The sequence below is a fragment of the Chiroxiphia lanceolata genome, chromosome 22, assembly GCF_009829145.1.
Source record: "Chiroxiphia lanceolata isolate bChiLan1 chromosome 22, bChiLan1.pri, whole genome shotgun sequence".
NCBI lineage: Eukaryota > Metazoa > Chordata > Aves > Passeriformes > Pipridae > Chiroxiphia > Chiroxiphia lanceolata.
This window is the reverse complement of record NC_045658.1, coordinates 6,735,606-6,760,079: the sequence shown is the minus strand read 5'-3', so window position 1 is coordinate 6,760,079 and position 24,474 is coordinate 6,735,606. Positions and strand designations below refer to the sequence as shown.

At 48.6% G+C, this 24,474-nt stretch overlaps 1 protein-coding gene across 1 annotated transcript; it reads left to right on the top strand.

The window, feature by feature from the left end:
• Positions 1 to 6,917: 6,917 nt before the first annotated feature.
• On the top strand, positions 6,918 to 24,138 carry LOC116797621 (tetratricopeptide repeat protein 34-like). The gene is made up of 7 exons (XM_032709321.1): positions 6,918 to 7,936; positions 8,038 to 8,263; positions 9,970 to 10,162; positions 11,613 to 11,779; positions 12,213 to 12,480; positions 12,732 to 12,946; positions 17,440 to 24,138. Exons 1-7 carry the CDS (start codon positions 7,254 to 7,256, stop codon positions 17,956 to 17,958), a joined length of 2,271 nt encoding a protein of 756 aa, XP_032565212.1. The 5' UTR covers positions 6,918 to 7,253; the 3' UTR covers positions 17,959 to 24,138.
• The last annotated feature ends 336 nt before the right edge of the window (positions 24,139 to 24,474 follow it).

Here is a 24,474-nt window from a genome sequence, read left to right as displayed (position 1 = left end):
GGAGCATTCAGATTTTCACCCATCCTTACAAGCTATCTTGAATCGGCAAGGGCCAGTGATACACCAGCAGACAAATTCAAATGTCAAAAAAATAAAAATATTTCTGTCTGGGGAAAAAACCCAAACAAACAAACAAACCCACAAAAAACAGGAAAAGTAAACACATTGATGCCCCCCCCACACACAACATTAACTCTTTCACTGTGGCTGTGAATTCTGCAAGTTCTGTGTGCTGAAGCCTCACAAGGTATCAGCTTCCTGCTTTTGTGTTAGCCCCGGTTAATCACACCAAATGAAAATAAATAATAATAATGATGATAATAAAAAGTTCCCAGAAGTGCCCATTTTCGGCCCTCCCGGGCGGTGCACTGGCCCCCCCTGCTGCCGAGGACCGCTCACGGCAAACCATCCCGTGCAGATGTTCATCTGCCCCATTCCCAAAATCTCTGGTGACAGACATTCCACAACCTCCCTAGACAACGTGTTCTCACGCTGTGGCAAAATTCCTATTGCTGCTCATCAAACGATTGACCCTGGACCAAAGGAGAAGTGCTCTTGGCAGGCTGGTGGGGGATAATTCCCAGAGGGGCACTTCATCTGCTCTAAGAGAACAGGGTGAGCTTCATTGACATATTTTACCCACCCAGGGTGTCAGAATAGGCACAGAAATCCAAATCCACCACCTCAGACACGCTGGGCAGCACCACCTATAACCTCCAGTTTGCATTCCTCCTTCCTATTAGGATTTGCCTTCCTTTAATGATTATGCCCTTTGTAGGAATAAGACCCAATTCCACCTCTCCTCTTAACACCTGAATGTAATTAAAAAGTCTTGAAAAGAAGCAAAAACCATCTTCAAAAAGCATGTGAGTTACCTTTTATTTATACTGTAACTGGGGAATGGAAGTATAACCACCTGTACAAAAAAACCACAACAACCAAATAGTCAAGTTGTACCTAAATTTCTCACGTAATCATCAGAAAATTTCTGGTGAAAAGGAAACAAAATGGAAAAAAAAAAGGGAAATTGTTTTTTCTTCCAAACTTCAGAACTCCTCAAGCAGACAGTAACCAGGCAGAGCCTCCTCCTGCAGAGCCCTGAGCCCAGGTGTGCTCGTGGGTGTGCAAGGACATTTCTGGGGCCCCACGTTGTCCCAGAACAGGCCCAGCACTGAACACACTCCCCTGACTTCATTAATCCAACCCTTGCTCGTGTATCAAAGTGCAGCACGTTTTCTTGTAAAAATGATTAAGCTGCTAATTAAGCTGTTTATAACTTGTTTCCCTGGTTGCTAATGATAATTAACATGCAAATTAGCCGAGGGAAGAGAGGCACAGGGGTCCTCAGTTCATTACCAAGTTAATTACTGTTTGCATACTTAAACATAACAGTTATAAATGGTGGCATTTAATGTAATGGCCAAGATGATAATTACACCAACGACATTTTGAAAAGTCATTTCAGTGTGTGCTATTTTTCTGGGTGATTAATGTTTCCATGGCTGGTTGATAAACCTACTCCAAACCCACGAGTTGGAAACAGCATAACCAGGCAAGTTATCCCTTAACAAGGTCTCCTTAGCCCTGTCTGTGTGTAAGGGAGGGAAGGAATGAGAGGAGAGAAGAGCAGTCAAGCCTCAATATTAACAGAGGAGGAATAAAGTGGGCTGGTTAACACATGTTACAGCAGTGCTGGGGGTGCCTTCTGAGACTCAGCCCATCACACTCATCACACCAGGCACCATCCTTGGCTCCCAGTGCTTATATCCCAAATAAACATGGGATACACAACAGAAAGGTGACACTGGCCACTGGCACTGGGAAGAATGGGAGCAGAGGGCATTCATTTTGGGGGGACTGTCACTTGCCTGGCATATTGAGGACTTTGTTCAAGTGAACCTGTTCCAAACACCCTCACAGGACACAGATGTGCTGAGCTGGTTGGAAAATCAGCCTGGCCAGGCTGATTATTTGGGTGAGAGAGGTGTGAAATCTGGGAAGTGGAAGAGTTTGGCTCTCCAGAGGTTAGTCCTGCTTCCTGGTTACACGTGGCCCAGCTGCTCTCAATCTCAGCAGTTTCCATCTAGAAAATCTTGTACTTGCAGGTCTGGGCTGGGAAATGGCAGTGGAAGAACTCAGAGCAGGAAATCACAGGATTACAGGGGGTATATTCTGTAATACCCAGATCCAGACTCACGGGGTCAGACTATAAAATGACCAAGCTAAGAACTTCTCTGGCCTCTGCCACCTTCCACCCACAGGTCTCAGAGCTCTTTACAAGCACCAAATTAATGTCTGGATGTGGCACTAAAGACTTGGACATGGCACTTAGTGCCATGATCTGGTTGACAAGGTGGTGACCAGTCAAAGGTTGGACTCGATCTTGGAGGTCTTTTCCAAACTGATTGTGATTTCAGCCAGAAATTTCTACCCTCCAGCCTTTGTATCAGGGGATGTGGCATCAGAGGGGAGGCAGGTCCATGAACACAGTAAGGAAACACCATAAACCTTATAGGGGAACCTCCTTCACTCACCCCACTCATTTCTGTTCAAAGTCAAGCACATCCACCTGGCTGTGGAATAAGCAGATCCACTTCCCTGCCTCTCATGGAGCCACTGCAGGACTCCCAGCACAGGGACAACACATTAAATTATGCAGCTGCACAGCTGAATCCCACAGTTCCAGCACAGACAACTCAGGCAGCAGAGTCTGTGTGTGTGGTGACCTCTGGGTGCTTTGTGCTGCTGCTGCTTTAATCTCCAGAATATAAACAAAGGGATTATTTCTTTCTCTAATGGAACAACCACGCTTTTCTCGTAATCTCACTCAAGTGCATCTTAATCCTGCTCCTTCTCCAGGAGCCCTGCAGTCCTTTGCATCATCAGTCCTACTGGGTGAGCCCAGATCAAGACAGTCCAGTGCATAAAGAGATGGTTTGGACTTTCTGTGTCCACACACCTTCACCTTTGTGCACCCAGAGAGCACCAGGGTGCTTCATGTGTTGCCACATTGACATTTAAGCCTGGAAAGCCAAGTGAAAAGCCAAGACTGGCACTCACTCCTCAAGGTGTTGCTGAGAAGCTTGAGCAAAGGGGTAAATTTGGTAATGACCAACCAGATCCAGAGTGCTCTGGTCTAGTTGAAAAGGTGAAGGTTGGACTCCATGATCTTGGAGGTCTTTTCCAAGGCCTAAATGCTTCTGTGGTACAGAACAGCACTGAGAATGTCTGTGGAACAGACAGCTGGCTGAGAATGTCCTGAACACAACTGTTCCATGTCCCCTTTCCCAGCAGATCCCATCAGGAAGCAGATCTGCCAATGCAAAGCTCAGTTTCCATGTGAGATCTGCTGTTCTAACCCAAAGGAAAGCAGAGCTGGGGGGAACACGGTGCCAGGGGTGCAAATTTCCTTCAGGAGAGAAGAATATCCCGGCTCTGTTTGACCCTGGAGCCACAGGCAGCCCAACCCTCGGGGCAGACCATGGGTGTGGAACTGAATGTGCCTGGGGGTGAAATTTCACCCCGTGGTTTCACACATCACCAGAGCTGTGGGCACTGCCTCATTCAGTACAAACCACCTTCATTCCCCAGCCTGAATCCTCAGCCTGAAGGAGGGCAGGATCTGGTGTCTGCTCTCCAACCCAGGCACAGCTCAGAGTGAAGAATGACACTCAGATAAATCAAAGATTGCCCCACACCATTACACTCCTTTCTGTCAAAGAAAATTCATTCTCTTCCTCTTTTAAGACAAATTTTCAATACCAAATTACTGGTTTCTCACCTGCAGCCCCAGCTACACCTGACACTTAAAAGCCTGAGGGAAGGGATTTGTTACACACACTGGAGGCACCAAGAGCCTTCAAAAGAAAGAAGTGCAAGATTTCTCAGCCCTGTGTCTCTGACACAGGTTGCTGCACACACATGTCAGTGCAGCTACTGCTCTGCAAAGCAGGAAAAAGCAAAATTTGCAAACTTGTGCTGTGTTTACTCCCCTCCACACACACACCTCCCTTTAAAAATTTATCTGTAATCAGAGACACCACAGGGAGCTATTGTGGCATACTTACTATTTGATGAGTGTGCAGCATACTCAATATTTAATGTTTGCATAAACATCTCCCCACTTTTCCCCCTCCTTGTGCTTCTGTGATCCTGGAAAAGGAGCTTGTCACACCTACCCCACAGGACAACAAACAGCAAATTGTCTGATGGCTTGAGAAGAACCTGTAGAGCCTTTAAGTCACAGCCCTGGTTCCACCACTTACAACAACAGGTTTTCACACTGGGCTCCACTCACACTCCTCAGGAAAATACTATTTTTCCATCTGCACCAAGCTCCTTAGATGCTGTTCCTCTTACTCATTCAAGGACCAAAGTTAGGAACCTAAATTAATTTCAGCTGAAGTTTGATACACAACATACAATTGGTTGTATTTGTACCACCTGCTCTAAAACCCTAAGACAACAGAACAATGCCTCCCCACAGGTTGTAACAGCATCCCCTAAACCACCTGTGTATAGCAGGGAACACAGGGGACTCTTAAACCCAACCAGGACTCTTTCTGCTGGAAATGATGGATGGGGGACACTGCAATCCTCACGTTCTTTGGATCTACAAGGCAAAACATGGCTGGAAGCAACTTCCAGACCACTCAGTCATGCAGCAAAGTCAAATTATGGGTAATGATTTTTGCAGCCTGGACCACGATCCATCGGAGGCTCCGGTCTCGGTTTTATTCCCACAAGCTCAATTCCTGAACCCCAGCAGGGAGGGGCAGAGGTGTTTGATCAGCCCAGCTCCCTTTAATGTGATTTCTATTTCAGAACTGGCTCTTTTGATGCCCTCGAGTCTTTTTTGGCAATATCACCTGTGGCCCGATGTGACAGCAATGCTATATTATATCTTGATGGCTAATTAGGGTAATTAAAGTGAAAGTAATCAAATCAACATAATGAGCAAACTCTTAATAAAATGTCAAAAAAATCTCCATCCATCATAGAGGGGTTTTTTTCCTCTTTTGAATGTCAAGGAACATGGAGAAGGAAAGAGTTGGGCTCCAGAGTGGCCCTGGCTTAAAGTGACATTGCCAGGCTGGATACTCCTAAAAACATAGTTGATTTACTGCTAAAAACCACTGTTGTTAATCAAACATAAGGGTTATTATTTAAAAATATGGTTTCTCATTAAACAATAAAGTTAAATGTGTAGGCTACACCACAGTTCACCAGTTTGTGTAATTCCCTGTATCTTGTCTTGCTGAGGGTCACAGCCTGGGTTACCCTCCCTGAGGGGAGGAGCTGCTTGTCCCTAAGACAGGGGAGTCCTCTCCCTCGGGCTCCTTTCCCTGCACATCCCAGTGTCCCGGGAGGGGGCAGGAGAAGCTCGGGCACCGTCCCCGAGCCCATCCCCGCACGGACCGGGCTGTGTTTGCGGTCTCCAGGCAACAGAGCGCCCGCTCCTGCCCTCCCTCCCTCCCCGCCTCGTCGCACCTCAGCTCAGCCCAAGCCACCCCAGCTCCGCTCTCCAGGACCCACCGCACCCCCAGGCTCGTCCCCTGAGGGCCCCTCACCTGCACAGGTGAGGGATGAGCCGCAGGAGCCTCGTCCTTCCCGCTGCGAGTTCGCTTCTCCTTTGCCGAGGCGAGGGGAAAAGGTAAGCGGGGGGTGAAGCATCAAGGAGCGGTCCCGTCTCCCCCGTGCCGGCGCGATGGTTAAAGGTTCATCACAGGGGGGGGTCTCAGCCAGGGAGGGCACAGCCCAGTGGGAGCCCGGACTCGTCCTGGATGTTCCATGGGCAGGGAGCACTGCCCAGGCTGTGTGGCTGCTTCCCAGCCAACCTCACCTGGCTGGAGACTAAGAACCTCCGTGCTGCTTCTCCTCAAGAAACCTCTCAGTGCCCAACCCCTGGCTTTTCACAGCACCTGGAGGGACATGAGCAATCATGTCCCTCAGCTGGGAGGAGGTAAAGTAGAAGCACCTGTGCTCTGCAGCCCCTCACCCTGAACTCTCTCCAACTCCCTGACAGGAGGGGGGAGCCAGGTGGGGGTTGGTCTCTTTTCCCAGGCAACCATCAGTAAGACAAGAGGGCATGGTCTCAAGTTGTGCCAGGGGAGGTTTAGGTTGGATATTAGGAAGAAATTCTTTCCAGAGAGGGTGATCAGCCATTGGAATGGGCTGCCCAGGGAAGTGGTGGATTCTCCATCCCTGGAGGTTTTTAAGAAGAGACTGGATGTGGCATCAGTGCCATGGGCTGGGAACCACAGCGGGGTTGGATCAAGGGTTGGACTTGATGATCTCGGAGGTCCCTTCCAACCCAGCTGATTCTGTGATTCTATGATTCTATGATTCCTGTTTTACAGGCTCCAGCCCTGTCACAAGTGTGATGCTGCCCAGTGAGGGGGCAGAGCATGTCCCCCGAGGAGCTCGCTGCCCTGCTCTGTGGGGAAGGGGACCAGCACCTGGCCCAGCAGGACCTGCCCACAGCCACTGCCTTCTACCTGGCTGCCTTCAGCTGCTGTGCCCCCACAGCAGAGCAGAGGGTGACCTGCATGGACAGCAGGCTCCGGGAGCAGGTGATTGCCACTCTGGAGACCTGGTGCCGAGGCAAGGGGCAGATTCCCAGGATCCAGAGCAGGAACCTGGCCGTCGTGTCCCTCAGTGTGGGAATAGCCGCCATCTTCCTCTCCGCCCTGAGCCCCAACAACGTGGTGTCCTCTCTGTACGAGCTGGAGGCCCTGCTGCGGCGAGGGTGCTCGGAGGAGGTGCTCAGGAGATGTGATGTCCTGCTCCAGGCTGGCCGGGGGTGCCCCATGGAGCTGCTGCTGCTCAGGGCCCTGGCATCAGTGCTGTCGGGGACAGGGCTCAGGGAGGGGGTGGCAGGGTACGTCCAAGCCTTTGAGCTTCATGGGGCTGAGGCGGCGGCCCATGTGTGCAGCAGGCAAGGGGAGCACCTGCCACGGGTCATCCAGGCCTTCTCCAGCTACCTCTCGACATGCCAGAAGGAAAGCCCAGACTGCAGCTCCTTGGAGCAGTGGCTGGGCAGCTGCTATGGCTTCCTGGCTGCGGTGGCACCGGGGGATGTCTGGGTGTGCAGGCTGCAGGCAGCTCACCTCCTAAAACAGGGCAAATTCCAGGAGTGTGTGGCCTTTTGTACCAAGGCCCTCAAGGGCTTCTCAGCTGGTCAGCTCAGAGATGAGGCGGTTTTGGGTCTGCTCTTGGAACGGGCTGCTGCCTATTGCTCCCTGGGTGGATGGATGCAGGAAATGATGCAGGATTTAGCAGAAGCCTTTGCTGCAAACCCTGCCCAGGCCAGGAGACACTTTGAAGAGCTTTTCTCGCCCTGTGACACCGAGAAGATTGAAGAGCAGGCTAGAACTGTCCTGGAGGGGAAGTTTGCAGCGTACAGGGAGGCCGTGCGTGCTCGCACCGAGCTCAGGGGCAATCGTGGGGCTGAACTGCTCCCTCCTGTTATCCAGATGATCCAGCTCCTCCTGCAGCTCTGCCCGGGGTCCCAGAGGGAGCTCAGTGTCCGGCTGGCAGACTGCCAGCTCCTGCAGGGCCACCCCGAGGCTGCCCTGGGCATCTGTGACCAGCTCCTGGCAGCGGAGCAGAGAACTTACCACAACACCCTGCTGGCACTGCGAGGGTTCTGCTCCCTGCACGCCCAGGACCACCAGCAGGCCCTGCAGGACTTTCAGAAGGTCATTGAGCACGATTCCCCACATCCCAACAGCTGCATTAAAGCCTTGTGTGGCCGTGGGCTCGTCCGCATTGCTGGTGGCAGCTCTTACCTGACAGCCCTGGATTACATCACAGCCTGCCAGTTAAAGCTGGAAGAAACCATCTTCACCATCAAGTCCTATGTGCCATGGAACCAAAGGGGACTGCTGCTGAAAGTTCTCCAAGAGGAAGGACAGAGGATGCTCCAGAAGAAGAGGTACCCAGGGGGCAGTTCAGTTCATTTTCAGAGAAACAAACAGCGCTGGGCAGACTCCTGACCTTGAAGATGGCTTGTTGTGTCATTTTTTTCCCCTCCAGAGATGCCCCTGGGGTTTTCCAGCTGGCCTGTCTCTTGGTGGAGCTGGACACTGCTGATGAGGCCTCCAGGATCCTCTGTGCTGACGCCCTGTACCAGATGGGCCGTGCAGAAGAAGCCCACAGGCTGCTCTCGCTGGCCCTCTCCAGAAACCCCCAAAGGGCTCCTGTCCTGGCCAGGCTGGCACTGCTGCAGCTGAAGAAAGGGTTTGTGTGTGATGGAAACCAGGTAAGGAGCACCTGGAAAAGCTTCCCCTTCAGGGTCATTCCCTCCTGAACATTTGTCTGGCTTGGTCCTGCCTGTCCCAGACCTCAGTGAAATTACAGATTAATCCTCTTGCTCGGTGGTTTGTGTGCATTGTCCTTTTATAACTAAACTTTTTGCTGTTAGAAGCTCCAGGAACAGCAAGAGGGAGAGCTGTTGACACGGTGGAATTTGGAGCCCACATGAGGTTTAGGTGATGCAACCTCTAGCAAAAGTTTTAAGATCTAAATACAGGCCTGAGATGCATCAGAATCACAGGACTTTCTGTCTGCAGCACAGGACACACAAGGACTCAGCTAAATCCAGCCCATTCCTCTCATGGCTCTTTTCAGCAGAGACTTTAAGCAGGCAGAGCATGGCTGAGCATCCTGTCCCCAGGGACAATATTGTGGGCTTGGTGATTTTCCCCCAGAGAAAAGGAGGCAGCAGTGCCACCCCACTGATTATCCCAACGAAGCCCTGGAGAGGAGGGCGGGGAAAGGCTCAAAACCTCCAATACCAGTCTGCAGTTTTCTTCCTTTAATGCTCGTGCTTGAAACCCTGGAAGACATTCCAGCGTGTTTCATCCTCCTACCGGGGATTGCAAAGCTGAATTCCCGGGTTCTGCCATCAGAGGGAACTATTGCATTTTTTAAAGTGCCACATAAACGCTAACCCTAAAGAGAAAGGTTTTACCGTTACCGCTTCTCTACTCCCCGTGAAAAGTAAAAGTTTGGTGTGATTTGCTGCCTTCGGGAAGGCTATCAATGAGCGACATGGCTTTATTGGAGTCCATGTGCTGCCCCTGGAAGTCAGATTCCTATCTGCAGCTTCTGCTGCAAGTTCTGCATGGGGACACACGTCACCAGAAATTTTTCTCTTCAAAATGTTTTCATCCCACCTGCCTGTGGGAAGCCAAACACTTTTATCTATTAATAAAAAGAGAAAGTAATAACTTTCAATGGATGTGTCTGGTGCATCAGGATAACTTTGTTCTTGTCCTGGCTTCCCTGGCTCAGATTTGAATATCCAGTACCTGCTGGTTGCTGTAGAAAACATTTTTTGATTCATTTCCACAGGAAATGCAGTAAAACCTTGCTTATGAATCTCACTGCAGTAAATGGAGGCAAAGATACCACAAGTCAGGCAAGATTCTTTTCCAGGAGGAAAACACTTTGTGGATTTGAATCCATACTTTTCCCAGATTCCCAATAACAACACCAAAAAAAGGCACAGCACTTCCCTGACCTTCCATTAACTCACTAGTTTTGATTTTACAGTCAAAGGGGGTCACTGGAATCCTTCTGTGCCACAGAAAGGTTCTATTTTTGGGGCAACCCTCCCGTGGTTCACCTGCATTTACACAAACACTTCCCTGCCAGTCTGGAGCAGATGCTGCCCAAAGCAAACCAGGCAGCACCAGGCATTTCCCCACAGTTGTTTCCACAGCTGGAGTGGTGGAGAGAAAAGACAAGAACTGATGTTTTCTCCCCCATGCATTTACACCAGAGCCAGCTGAGGAGTTAAATAGGAGATTCCTGTCCTTGGCTGGACCGTGGCTGGGAGAAGCCCCAGGGGAAGGTGGGGAAGCGCTGGGTGGGAGCAAACTGGTCTCACCAGGTGGTTTAACACAACTTCACATCTCCTCATGCAAGTCTTCCTCTGCTGCCTTTCTCTCTTCCATTGTTAAGCTGCTACAGAGAGTGATCAGGACTGGAGATACCTCCTGCCTCCTGCCCATCATGGACATTTTCCAGGCTGAGGACAGGAAGCTGATGCAAACCCACTGCCATTTCCAAGCACTGGCCATCCTGGAGAGCCAACAGGAGGATGTTCACATCAAAGAGGCCATTGCCTACCTGTCCTGTGCAATTATTGCTGCAGGTAGGGCATCAGGGTACCAATGGAGATGGACTTCTAGGGGAAATCAGACCAGTGGGTGGGACAGAATGTCCAGCCAGTTCTCATCTGCCATCTCCCCAGTGAGAAGTCTGGAACAGCAGGGTCATCTGCACCATGGAAAGGTGCAGTAAAACAATAAATAATAAGTGAACAATCTGTGAGTTCCTTGGAGTGGGTTGCAAGTGTTCAGTTCAGTTCTGCAGGGACGTCAGCCCCTCTTCTCCACCTGCCAGAAAGCCCAGCCTGTGCAGTTCCAGTGCAAAGAGTGAGTGCAGCCACTTACATGGGATCCCTGTCCCAGCTTTTCCCGAGGAGAGAGCTCAGGCTGAGGCGGGAATGCTTCTGGCGTGTTCCAAGTGAAACCATGTTTGTATGGAAATCTGCCTTTCACTCTGAGCAAATGTTATGACAGCAGCACTGAGGGGAAGAGAGACTGGCTCATGAAAATGGAAAAAACCCTGTTAATTGCTTGGAGATGGTTCCATTTCACAGCCCCTGCGTTCCAGCTTATCAGCTCCCCACCTGCTGGAACAGATGCTTGTTGAGAAATAGAGATTGTCTTTATAGGAGCCAACTGGTCGAGCTCCAGAGTGATAATAACCTTTGGTACAGGAGTTTTGGAGCATATCAGGAGGGAGAAAAAGGCTCATTACTGTAACAGAATTGCTTGGAGCCTGTCTGCTGGCTCATCTCTGCAGGCAGCTGCGTTTGCTGACCTTCCTATGAAAACATATTTCCAGTGGCACTGATGATTTATCATGCAGTATTGGGACGCCACAGTTATGGATTGCAACCCTGGGCATGTTAAGATCCTTATCGAAATTGCCTTGAAATGAAGGGGCATGTGGATGGCAGGAAGATAAATGCTCTGCAGCCAGGGAGTGGATGGACCAGGATTTTCACTGTCAGCTCTATGTGTTTATTTGGGCAGCACTTATGTGAAAGCAGAGGAAAAAAAAAAGAAAAAAAAAAAAGCTTAGTATCCCAAATCCCAGTGCATATTAATTCTGCAGGGAATTAGTCGGTCCCATCTGGATTACTCATTTATCCCAAACAAAGTGTACCTTCCCTGCCCATGGCAGGGGGTTGGACTCTTTAAGGTCCCTTCCAACCCAAACTATTCTGTGATTCTGACTCCATTAAAGCAGCCAAATGGCTTTGTGCCTCCACTTTCCCATCCCCACAGATCTCCTCCTTGGAAGCTTTTCCTCTCATTTGTGCAGCTCCTATTCCAACCCCACAAGGATTATTTTTCCCTTTCAACTCAGAAGTGATAATATGAGATAAGAATTCCACCTGCAACAAAAATAAAGGAAACTTCCACTTAAGCCCTCTCATTGCACTTCCTCAAGTATCCTCAGGCAAAGTGGAATTTTTCTCTGGCTTCCTGTGGGTATCCCTGAGTGACTGTGGCTGCATCCCTGTCCTGCAGGTGGTGGTGCTGGGGATTGTCTCCTCAGCAGGGCTCGGTGCTATGGGCGCCTGGGGCAGATGAAAACTGCTATTTTTGACTTCAATGCCATCCTGAAGGAGGATCCCAGGAACGTGCAGGCTCTGAGCGGCCGAGGGTTCGTGTTCCTCGCTCTGAGGCAGCAGAAGGTACTTCCACTGTGCTGATTTCCTGGGGGTTATTCTGAGGGTGTTAAACAGCATCAGTGTAAAGCATCCCAGAGTTCGTCATGAATTCAAGTTTCTCACGGAATTTGGGCAGTGAAAGACCCTGATTTTGGCTGGGTGTACAAGCAGCCCACCTGACATCACTGATCTGTTTTCCCAAGTAGAGGGAGGAAAGCTAAACCTTAGTCATGATTTTCAGTGATAACCCAAGGAGTTCCAAACACTTTGCAAACAGTCATCCAAACCTGACTCTCTGCCCTTCTACCAGCTTTGCAAATGGAAAAGATGCAGGACAAGGACAGGGCAGAGCAAAGAGTTTCTGTGGGACAGCAGAGAACTGAAAGCACCTGAAGGAACAAATGACCAATGTTTAGTTATTGCTTCCGTTTCATTTCTTGGTGTTGTTTTTCCACAGGAGGCAGTGCAAGATCTGATCTCAGCACTGAAGGTGGAGGCAGGAGCAGTGATCCCAGCAATCCTGTCCCTGAAGGGTGAAGCCCAAGAGCTGCTCACTGGGTGGCTCCTCCAGCACGGCAGGGCTGCGCTGACCCAGCTCGTGGCCACCAGAGACACCTCAAAGGGAGAAACCCTCAGGGACCTCCTGGTGATTGCAAGAGCACTGATCAGAATCTGCAAGGCTGCACAATATCACATCTTCTACACAGATGTTCTGATTGCAAGTGGTGAGTTCCAACCCTTTGGCACAGCTGAGTGAGCAGTGAGTTGAAAGGAAGTGGATGTTCAGTGGCCAAGTGTGTTCTGGGCAGCACTTCTCAAGAGAAGCTTGGAAATGTTCTGGGAAGGAGTTTAAAGTAATTAACACCTTTAGGTGTGGGCTGTGGACAGGCTTCCTAAATCCTGCTTTAGGGAATTTCCTTGGTGTCTCTCCCCCCAAGGAATGGGTTATGCAGCTTGTGCTGGTGTCACCCCACAGGGAGGTGTGAGGAGGCCCTGACCCACCTCCAGGCAGCCTTTGGCCACTGCCCCACTGAGGACTCTGCCAGGGCACGACTGGCTGTGCTGCAGCTGAAGAGGAGCAACGTGGCAGGAGCAGCTCACTCACTCAGTGCCCTGGCCCAGAGAGATGAAAGGGAGCTGGAATTTCTCCTGAGCTTCGTGGACACCAAGCAGCAGCAGCAGCTCGCTCAGGTACAACCCTCTTCTTGATCCACACCTGTGGGGAAAGAAATGGGAGGCAAAATCAGGCTGTAGAGATTATTTCCTGCCTTGTTGTGAGCAGAAGTGTGGGGGAAGACCTTTATATTCACATTTGTATAACATTACTGGCCTTTGAGGTCGGTTTTCTTAGCTAAAACTATTGGGTACAGCAATGATATTGCTCCAGTCCACCCATATTGCTCCAGTCCACCCAAATATGTATAATCAGGCATTTTTTTTCAAATTTCTCCCCCAAAGATCACCCAGCTCCAAGAAAGAATCTCCAGTAATAAGACAGGAGAAGTTGAGATTGATGGTGAGGAGTTTTAACACTCAGTCAAGCATCTGCAATTCTGATTACCCAGAAGCTCTGTGCTCTGAGAAGCAGTTTGCTTCCTTTGATTCAATTTGGGGCTGGTGTGCACCCTAGTGAGAACTTATATTGTTATGCTCTCTCCCAGGTTATAAAACAAACAACATGCTGACACACTTAATGCATCGAGGGGAGTACTTGGGATGTATTTTAACAAAACAGCAGGAGGATATAAGTAAACAAGTATTAATTTACCAGTCCCCAGACGTGCCCCATTACAGAGAAAAGAGCCTCTCTCTCCTGAATAATGTAAAAAGTTCAGTCTTATGGGGGAGAGTTGGAAGGTTTCGGAGCCAATTTGCAATCTTCCACTTTGGAAAGCTGATAAAGGTACAGCTGAGACTGTGACTGTGGAGGCCCTGAGGAGGTGTCTGTAAATGAAGATGCATTTTACAGCTGAATTTCCCTTGCTGCCACATCATTCTTCTGTGGGGAAGTCTCTCAGCTAAATCCACCCATGCTGCTCTGTGAGACAACACAGGAGGGAAATTCTTGTGCTGTCAATAAGAGAAGAAGAAAGAGAAGGAGAAAAACAAAAAAACCCCAACACCCAAACTGCTTTTTCTATAGCTTAAACTGCACTGCTGTGTCAGAACCCACTGGTGCCACGGGTGAGTGAAGCCTTTAAAATGGGAGAGGCTCTTTGTCTCTGTCTTGAAACAGAGAAATGAAAGATTTCTCTGCAAACTTGAGAGAAAAGGGGTGAACAGGACTGATTTCAAAACTGGAACTCGATACCAGTGTTAGAAGTTTGAAAAGAAAACATTAGTCTCTTTTATATTCTGCTTTTGCTCAACTGAGTAAACATTTGAGCTCAAGCATCTGGGTCTTTTTCTATGTATTTTGTGACAATAAGTGTTTACTTTCTGGGGTGGGGAAGGAATTGGTTCATTCACCTGCCTGGTGTCTCAAAGCCCCTCCCAGCAGCACTTCCTTTTGCCTGCGAGGTTATTCCAGTTTGGGAGCGAAAGGAAGATCTCAGTAAAAGAAAAAATACATTTACAGGCAGAATTAGTGCCAAAACGATGGCCTTGCTCTGCCATGGCTCCCAGCCACACCCTGGGAGAGGCTGTTCTTTCTGTCACCCCCAGCAAAGCAGAGTGGAGTGGTTTAACACCCAGCCCTCAGTCTCAGCACTCCAGCACAGCAGCATTTCTGCCACATTGTTTTAGAGTGTTTGGAGGTTCTAGAAACGTGTCATCATTACCCTGGAGTCTGGTCTGAAGGGCTAAAAATAATCCCCCATAAGCTGAATAGGAAAGGGTGGAGGAAGGAGAGAGCTCCTTGATGTTCTCAGTTTTTTTCATGAAAAACAAAGCAAGAAAATTCTCCCATTTATTTATAGTCTAAGGGGTCCCACGCAAAGAAATTTGTAAACAACTGGGAGAGCCCCATGGGAATAGGAATCTGAAAGATTTATTAAGCTGCAAAAGGTCACAGGAAGGGAGTTTGCTGCTGGTGGTGCAGCTTCAACCCTTTGGTTTCCTAAGTCAGAGGTTCCCAACTCCTCACTGGATCCTCTGAGCTGTGGACATGCCAGAGGATACCCAGACCCCTACAAAAATGGTTTCTAAAACTGTATGGTCTGTGATGGAATTAGGGCCTTAGCCCAAGGTGAAGTTATCATTTCACATTCCTTCAGGGAATGTGCAGGTGAAGAAGGAAGGACTTACTCCAGACTGCTCTGAAAGTATCCAGCCCTCTCCCAAAGCTCTGTGTTCATCAATCCATCTTGTGGGATTTGCTGCTCAGGGACTAACCCTTGGCCATAATTCCATTTCCATGAAACTCCTCACTCCTTTTCTTTCTGAGGAATTGGACCTTGGTCACCTGCAGCACAAGATCAGTCACTGGGGACTGGAACCAAAAATGGCCCCAAAATATGTGTATTTTCAGTCCTTTATCACTCGATGAGGTAAAGAGATGGAAGAAAAGGACACAGAGACCTGACCCAGGAAGCCCAGTCACCAGGCTCACACAGAGCCCTTTCCAGCTGGGACCAGAATTATTCCACTCTGGAAGCCACAATCAAACATTTAGTGACAAGTTTGAATAATTTTTTCCCCCCAAGTCCAGCAAGAAATGCAGAATCCTGTGGCTTGCTCACACTTTGGGGACTCCCAGGGAAATGTGAAGAAATGGAAGCAGTGGCTCAGTTAAAAAATGCAATATTGTATGGGTACAGTAACCCAAAATGCTGCTGAAACCTTCAGCATTAGGTTAGTCACCCAGCAGAACAACAAAAATTGTATTTTCTTCTGCCTTTGAGACAACAAATGCACTTTAAACGCTGCAAGTGACAATTTAACTACACAAACACAAGGTATTTTGAGGAATTGCACTGTGTTCTCTGGAACAATGCGATCTAGAACTTTGGAATTTCTAGGGGAAAAAAACATCTTCTGTTGCCAGCTGCAATTCCACCTTGACCCCTTGTTAAAACCCTGCCACTGAGGAAACACTTGCACTGACTGGTTGTCTTAAATACATTTCAAAGCACAAACTAAGCTTGCTGCTCTTTAAATGTATGTACAGACATCTGAGGCAGGTTTGGACAGGCTGCCTCACAATTTACAGCCAGAATTGTTAAAGCCAGGGATTCACACTGACTGGGGAGAGGTCCCACTGCTATTTCCACATGTGGAAGCTGAGAGACCCTCTAATAAATATTATTATATAAAGAATTTTACATTTATATAGCAAAATAGCAAAACATATGTATATTATTTATATATATTCTATACATTGTAACAAAATGACTGGGGTGAAATTCCTCACAAACCATTAGGAGTGGCTAAAGTATTCCTGGCACTGCTCTCACTCGAGGTGCTCAGACCTGCCCTGCAACACTGACCCCTCTCATCCAGAGCTGTTTTCCTCAGTCCTGCTCAACAACAATCAATTCTAATCAAAGTCAACCAAAATAAAAAGGCACATAAAGAGACTGAGAGGCCTGACCTGGCTGTCCACTGGGGCTCCTGAGACAGTGGCTGGGCTAGCTGGGTTCTGGGGGGCCACAAGCATCCAAAAGGGAGTGTTATCCCACAAAATGAGAGAGATGAAAATATTTATCCTTTGCTGTTTGGCTCAGCCTTTTGTAAGACCCCACTGCTGGTGGCAGCCTTGTTTATAACTTAAATATTCACTCTGCTGCAGCACCTTAAAAGCTTTATTTATTACCAATAAAGGGAAATAATGAGAAATCCATTTGAGGCAAATAGTTCTAATGGAGTTTTCTTTATTGACCTCCCTGAACCTAAAAATTATGTGGCTCTTTCTGCCTTCTCTATTTTCCTGTTGTTGTTTTTCCCTTCAGACAGGGGCAGAGAATTCACTTGCAGTCGAGATTAACGATTAGCACAGACATCAGCTGGCCTTTTTATCCTCCAGCTTGGGTAAACTTCGGTAGAGACCAAAACCTTTGTTATTAGCACATGAAGACATTTGTGGGGAGGTTGGTCCCTTCAGCTTTTTGTTCATCATTCCTGAGGAATGCCAACGAATTCAGAAGAAATTCTGACAAACTTTTAAGCAAACATGCAGGAAGAAAGAGGAGTGGGGGTTCAGAAACTCCTGAGATAACAGCAAGTGATCCAAGAGTTTTACACCTGCAGGCAAAACCAGAGAATGGAGTTAGTTCTGCAACTGGATGCAACTACTCTCTACAACTACCTAAAAGGAGCTTGTAGCCAGGTGGGGGTTGGTCTCTTCTCCCAGGCAGTGATCACTAAGACAAGAGGGCTCAGTCTTCAGCTGTGCCAGGGGAGGTTTAGGTTGGATATTAGGAAGAAATTCTTTCCAGAGAGGGTGATCAGCCATTGGAATGGGCTGCCCAGGGAAGTGGTGGATTCTCCATCCCTGGAGGTGTTTAAGGACAGACTGGATGTGGCATCAGTGCCATGGGCTGGGAACCACAGCAGAGTTGGATCAAGGGTTGGACTTGATGATCTCGGAGGTCCCTTCCAACCCAGCTGATTCTATGATTCTATGATTCAACTTTTGAAAAACACCCAAGCTTTTTCGGTGTCTGTGTGTGTGACCCATCCAGCCCGGATGTTTCCCTGGTTTTTTTCCACTCTGTAGCTAACCCGAAGTCTTTTTGTGCCCACAGGTGGCTGCCCAGCAGGGCCAGGTGCTGGTGGAAGGGCAGCAGTACGAGAAGGCCCTGGGGTTCCTGTCCCTGGCCGTGGTGGCCGGCGGGGCCTGCCCGCGCTCCCTGCGCCGCAGGGCCAAGTGCCTCGGGCTGCTGGGGCAGCACCAGCGGGCCCTGGCAGACATGGACACCGTGATCCGGGGGCACGGCGGGCACAGCCCGAGGACACGAGCGCGGGATCTGTGCTCCAGGGGCCTGCTGCTGCTGGCCGCGGGGCGGGAGGAGGCGGCAGTGCAGCAGTACGTGCAGGCCCTGCAGCTGGACCGGCCCGCGGCCCTGGGCAGCATCGCGGAGCGCCCCGGCAGCCAGGCCTTGGCCAGGGCCTTCCTCAGCATCGCCCAGCACAGCTTCCAAACGCGGCGCTACCAACAGGCCTGGGAGGTCACCGACTGCGGGCTGCAGATTGATAAAAACCCCGAGCTGCAGAGGCTGAGGGCGAGGCTGAGGCGGGAGGCGTCGGGCTGCAGCATCCACTGATCTCCCTGCTCGGGGATTTTCCGCTCTCCGGTTGCTGCGTGGTTTGTTTGTGAGGCTGCAGGAGCGAGGGAAAGACGAGGAGCTCGTGATAAATATGTGACAGATGTGACGCCGAGCAGGATGAGAGAAATAGAAAGTTTCAGGTGGTGAAGCAAAACTGACCAAGAGAGCCATGGGGGGAAAAGGGAGTTGCAGTATTCATAGTTCTTTAAAATTATTTATTGTGCGTTATGCAAACTCCCCTTTGGGAAGAAAGCTTTCTTCTGGCTAAACTGAACTAACTCTAACACAGGTGTTCCAGTCCTAGTGAAGGAAATCATTCAAATGGCTTGCAGCTTATGAATAATCATGTATTTCCATGACATCTGATTAGCTCTAACACATACTATTCAGTTAAGTGGCTTTATTTTTACAAGCCAGTCAAAAAGATCAGTCAAAAATAACTTTTGTCATGTGTTTGTGGAGGACCATGTGTGTAACACCCCTCTCCTGACCCACTCCTGGATGGAAGGCTCTGCCCTTGTCAAAGTGCAGTGGATTTGCACTGATCAGCACCAATATTGGGCAGTGGAGCAGCACAGATGCCAAGTAAACTGTTTTACTGGCCCAGAGAACAGTAAAGCAATAGATAATATGAAGGATGAGACTCAACAGAGATGAGATATCCAGTCCTGGGAGTGCTGCCCTGTTATCTGGGGCACACAGGCAGCCAGACTCCAGACTTCACCTGGGCCTGCCAGATCCTGTGTCTCTGTTTGCCAGAGTAGATAATGGGAATAATCTCTCTGTAGAGGTGTTTGCCAGAGGTGCTAAACACCATCCTTCACACTCCTGGATATTCAAGCACCAAAGCTGGAGCATGAACTCACCAGGAATGGTCCATGTGCAGCAGGAGCTGGGGCTGGGGGCAGCAGCCAAGGTGCTGCTGCTGGGACTGCTCTCAGTGCTGCAGCACTCCCCCATCCCTCCCCATCCACAGGGAACAGCACAGGAATCAGCCTCTGGAATGCTCAGAAGGGGGTTGCCTGCTGTCATGTGTCTGGTTTCGTCACAGGTGGACTTGGGAGCACCCCAAATTTAGTGCTGGCACATCCAGGGGGTTCACCTGTGCGAGGGGGACCCTCAGCTCAGGAGGGTTCCCACAGAGGAAACAAGGTGGGACCCAAAACAACCACCTCCTCTGTTTGTTTTGGCTTCTCCGAGTGACTTCTCCTGATGTTTTTGGAGTGTGATAATAGGACCACGGAGAAAAACAGAAACTACTATTGAAAACAAAGATCAAAGCACTGCTGAGAACTGCTCTCCTGCTTTGATTGGGATGAAAGGGAGAGTGAGCCTTTTCTTTTTATTTATATTGTTGTCTCAAGGGCAACAATCCAGTGAAACTTCATTCGGCAGCCATGCAATCAACCCCAGAGCACTGACATCATCTGTAACCTTCCATCTCCCTTCTCATTTTCCCTCTCTGCATGTTCCTTTTCTGCCCTAAGAGCACAGCTGAGACTGGGCTTCTTTCCCTTCAAATTCAAGAAGAGTTACTTTGATTTTAATCCCAGTGACACTGATGAGTACTTTTCCCCCTGTTTGGCAGCAAGATGCTATTGTTTCCACTTCTTTCTGATTGAAGAATCTGGCTAAAAAACCCTGCATTGATCATTTCTGTAGGTTTCTTTAATGTTAAGCTGCAATTCGTGGAGATTGTGGAGCTGCTTCCAACTGCTTTGAGATCTGTCCCTCACTCTGTGCATGCAGCCCATGGCTGAATACTTCAAAGAGGGAATCTATATAGAGAGTCTCTTTAGTGCTTTAGGACATACCCTTATGGCTTGGTGCTGTAAATGCTACAAAACTGTGAAGAATTCAAATATATTTATGTGAATCAAGACGAATGTAATCAGGAAGAGACTGCAGCCTAACAACTAGTGAAACTGGATACCTGTTTGCAATCCAGCTTGAAGCTACAGCCATCCCAAGGAAAGGTTAAATACCTGTAGCTTATTCAACTCAGACCTCTATACAGACACTAACAAATAATTCTTCTCTCTCCATGAATTTTGTTCCTTTAAAGTATCCTGCAACCTTAAAACACAGAGGACTTCGTTGTGCATCGTCACCAGGTAATGAATAACGAAAGAAAACTGAAACCATGGCTCAGAATGCTCCTACACAAACAGCTACCTGCCAGTTCTGCCTCTCTGAAGTATCCAACATTCCTTCTAAGCACAGAAAAGGAAAATCAAGTGTGAGAATATTTGCATCACACAGTCAGATGAGTAAAGTTTCCTGACCTCATGCTCTGCAGTCCAGCAGGCAAAGAACAGCTTAGAAATGATGGCAAAGTGTTTGGAATCAACTGTTCGACTGGAAGCTGTTCCTCGAGTTCAGGCAGAGCTAAACTTTGAGCTTTTGTGACCTCGAAAGGTTTCATTTCCTCTAAAATCCTGTCGCTCCCGTTTATTTTTCCCATCTCACTTGGTTATGTGCTCCCGGGTGCTGAGAGAGTCTGAACAATCAGCCAACTTCTGCAACTGCTTTAGAAGCTGACACATCTCCTGGGAATTCGTCTTCCTGACTTTCAGCCTGAGCCCTTGTGCTCCCCAGCCCTGTGGAAGTGTGGCCCTGGCTCGGGCCAAGCAAACCCAGGGCTGTTAATGAGCTTCCCGGTGCCCGGGTGAGGACACTGCACTCCACTTGCAGAGGGAGATGTTTCACTTTAATGACAGCTAATCCAAAAGCCATTTCTTTCACTATCATTTCCCTGCAGAAGATGGACTGTGTTATCATGGCCCTGCTGCTGCACTGAGCCATTTCCAATTTGCCAGAGCTCCGAGGAGCCGCTGCCACCATCAATTTGATGTGTGACATGGAATTATCACTGCCAGGGTGTTCTGCCTTTGCAGCCTTGGCTATTTCAGCTGTGTTTCAGATAAACTGGTCTGTGCTGGAATCTGCTGGTTCAGTTGGCCATTTCTCAGTGGCACCTGAAGAAAAATGACTCATTATTTAGCAGGCACAGCATCCCAAAACTGTGGGATTCAGAAGACTCTTTCTCCTCCCGCTCCTGCTGCATGTTCCAGGAGTGACTTTTTCTGCAGGATGCCAAGGAATGCTGCAGAGCTCACCTGTGTGCAACTCTGACACCCCAAGCAGAGGAGCATTGGTTTATTTGCTCCCAAAAGTGCCTGGAGGGTGGAAGGCAGACAGCTGATATTGGTGGCTGTGGCACTCAGAAGGTGGGGATGTATGAGGGCAGGGGAGGAAGGAATTGCCACCCAAATGGTGAGGTTAGAGAACATGAGCCAGTCCCAAAGTATGGCAGCAGAGAGTGGAAAAACCAGCCATGATTAGTGATGTTATTTTTGGTTTCTCACTGAGAGAGGGACAAAGGCCAGTCCTGGTCCTCCCTGGTGTCACAGCCTGGTGCCACCGACCCCATGGGTACCACACCTCGGGTCAAGTGTGGAACCTACACACCTGAGACACTTGTAACCATTTCATTTTCAGTTCTCTTCCCTTCCAGAGTTTATCTTGGGCATGTGATGCGTGGCCAAAACCTCCCTGAGGCTCTGGCAAGCCCACCCCGTGTTCCTGACAGCCCCTGAGGACCTGTCCTGTGTGCAGAGCAAACCCTGCCACCTCAGCTGTGGCTTTGGGGTCGGCTCACCACCCAACCCAATCATTTCTGTGTCTGTGTGCTCCCTGCACAATCCCAAAAAGCCAGGAGCTGCAGAGAATAAACGAGCACAGGAATTTCCCCGGGGACTGTAAAGGAAATGAAGAGCAGCGTCTGATAATCAGTTTGTGGGGCTCGTTCTGAGCTGTGTCACAGTCAATGAGAAAATGTAGCTGCAAAGCCAGAGGGGGGTTGTAGGAGGGAGCAGGAAGCACAGGAGGATGTTAATGATCCCATTCCAGTCCTTGCTTTCCATTTTGTTGTGCCCCTCAGTTGTGCTTCCCTCTCCAGGTCAGTGCTGCAGGTGCCCAGCACCAGACACCAACCACACCTCACCCAGTGTGAGGGACAGGGACCTCCAGCCACGAGGGAGCCCCGGGTTTGGATCCAGATCAGTAGTGGATGAAATGAAAAACTGACAGGGATTAGTATTTTCCCACTTAAAATGACCATCTCACTGAGCATCTTGATTGCTTAGAAAGCTCAGATGTCCCATTATGAGACATTCCAACCCTGGTAATACACTCACTGTGTTCTCTAGAACTCCCATTAAAATCCTAAATGATTAGGAACACCTCTGAGTGCCTGTCACGGTGTAGGGTTTGTTCTTTCACTGCAGAGTTTAACAATAGGGACAATTATACCCTGCCATTTTCTTATTTTTTGCAGCCTTGCCAACAGTATTCTTGCAATGTTGTTTCTTTTCTTCTCATGCATCATTTGTCCATTCTTGGGCAATAAAACCTGCTTACTGAAGTAAACAGGTAATTAGCCATCTACATAAATTACCCCGTGTCTGCACTATTAATGTGTTTGGATGTTTTAATTGATTGCATTCTCAACTGGTTTGGATGGCTTAAATGCCAGCTAATGCAATCCAATTAAGTCCACTAATAAACCTGACTGATGAACTGCAATATAATCACACATCAAGCAGAGATGTAGGGGAAAATGCCACAAAACTGACAGTTTAGAATAGACTGTGTCACTTTGAAAGATCCAAATCACTTCTCAACAGGGAAACTGGGAAAATCAACTCTAACTGGTGCTGGAGTTGGTCTCCAAGACCTGACCCAACACACCCTTTAAGCCAATTTCTCTCCACTAAACATTTTTGATAGAATCACAGAACAGCCCAGGTTGGAAGGGACCTCAAAAGATCTCATGAGCCAACATCTTGTGGGAAAGGGAGCCCAGATGAGATGACCCAGAGCCCTGCCCAGGTAAATCCTGTAAACCTCCAGGGCTGGGGACTCTGCCACTGCTCCAGTGATTGATTATTCTCACTGAGTCAAAAAAACAATTCTTTTTCATATCAAGATGAAACTTCTCCCAGTGCAACTTGCACCTTTTGCCCCTTGTCTTCCCTGTGCAGCTGGAGAAGCATCAGCTTGATAATTGTCTCTGGGGAGCAGAAGTGCAAAGGAAATTTTAGGTGATGTGTGGGCCTCTTGATAATATTATTCAAACAAAACTAAATGAGGCAGCAGGAAGTTAAATAAACTCATACTGGGAAATGATGTGAACTTCCACTAGTGCCCCACAAACAACTTGCTTGAAGATGGTGCAGTGTCTTTGTGTCAGCTCTGGGGGTCTCTTTCTAAGCCCAAACAGAGGTTGGGGATTTAATGGAGCAGTCTGTGTGAAATTCTCTGCTCTGTTCTGCCAGATGCCAGACAAGACATAATAGCTCCTCTGGCATCAATGCCTATTAATCTAATCTTGACTTTGATTCTCTGTGTGACTCCCTTTCATCTGTAAAATGGGGATAATGCTCTCTTTCAGACGCTTGTCAGCCCCTCGTAGCTCTGGGTACAGAGTGCTTTGAAGTTGACATTATTTGTACATTTTACAGGATTGTGACAGAGCTGCAGATTGTCCCCAGCCCCTGTCTCAGTGGGGGCTGCTGGTGAAGGTCACCCCCTGCCCTGTGCCCTCACCCACTCGTGTGTCTGTGCAGCTCCCCTGGCACAGACCCTGGGCAGGGACAAGGGAACATCCCACACACCCACTGCCTGCATAGCTCTGCTCTGGTGGCAATGGCAAGGGTTAGGGAATAATAAAGACATTCAGGCACCTTGGACAGGCAGGGCCCTGCCTCTCTGAGCCCCAGAGCCTCTGCTGGACAAGGAATACACACGTCCTTGAGCCCTGAGGGAACCACACACACCCCAACCAGTCCCTGACTGAAAACTCCAACCACAGAGGGGCACCTGGAATCCAAATCCCTCCCTGCTGGGCAGCCAGATTCCTCTCTGCATCTCCAGACCCAGCACCCACTCCTAATCCCAATTTCCAGGAGTGATGGCCACAAACTAAAACACAACAATATATTTCCTTGGAAACAGGAATTCTTTCTGTCATTTTAAAGGACCTAAACAGTGCATTTAATGGAACAGCTAAAACTTCTACGTGCTCAGTCAATGAAAACAAAGTAAAATATCTTCATTTTGTTTGTGATCTGTCTTCCTGCACAGCAAAACAAGGCAAAAAAATACACCCTTTAAGTCACGTGCATATAATTGTACTATTAATGTATTAAGAATGTAATTGCAATACTCATCACTGCACTGAAATTAAGTGTGGAAAGGAGACACTGCATTCCAGAAGTCTTCCTGCCATAGGTACCTGAAAAACTTCTTGGGGGAAAAAGTAAAGCACATGGTGGAAAATGAGGACTTTCCTAAAGATTAATTGCTGTAATAGAAGAGACTTTGCTAATGCTAATAAGCAATAAATGCTAATAAGCCAGGAAGTCACCTTGTCCACTTAGAGGCAGCAGGGCTTGTGCCTGCTACACAACCTGTTTTCCAGTCTGGATGTAAAATGAAGTGATTTCCAAT

Excerpts from the sequence above, each read along its gene's own strand:
- LOC116797621 (XM_032709321.1), top strand. The coding sequence starts at position 7,254 with ATGCAGGAAATGATGCAGGATTTAGCAGAAGCCTTTGCTGCAAACCCT. Across the intron at positions 7,937-8,037 it reads AGGATGCTCCAGAAGAAGAG|AGATGCCCCTGGGGTTTTCC; the intron begins GTACCCAGGGGG and ends TTTCCCCTCCAG. Across the intron at positions 11,780-12,212 it reads TCGCTCTGAGGCAGCAGAAG|GAGGCAGTGCAAGATCTGAT; the intron begins GTACTTCCACTG and ends GTTTTTCCACAG.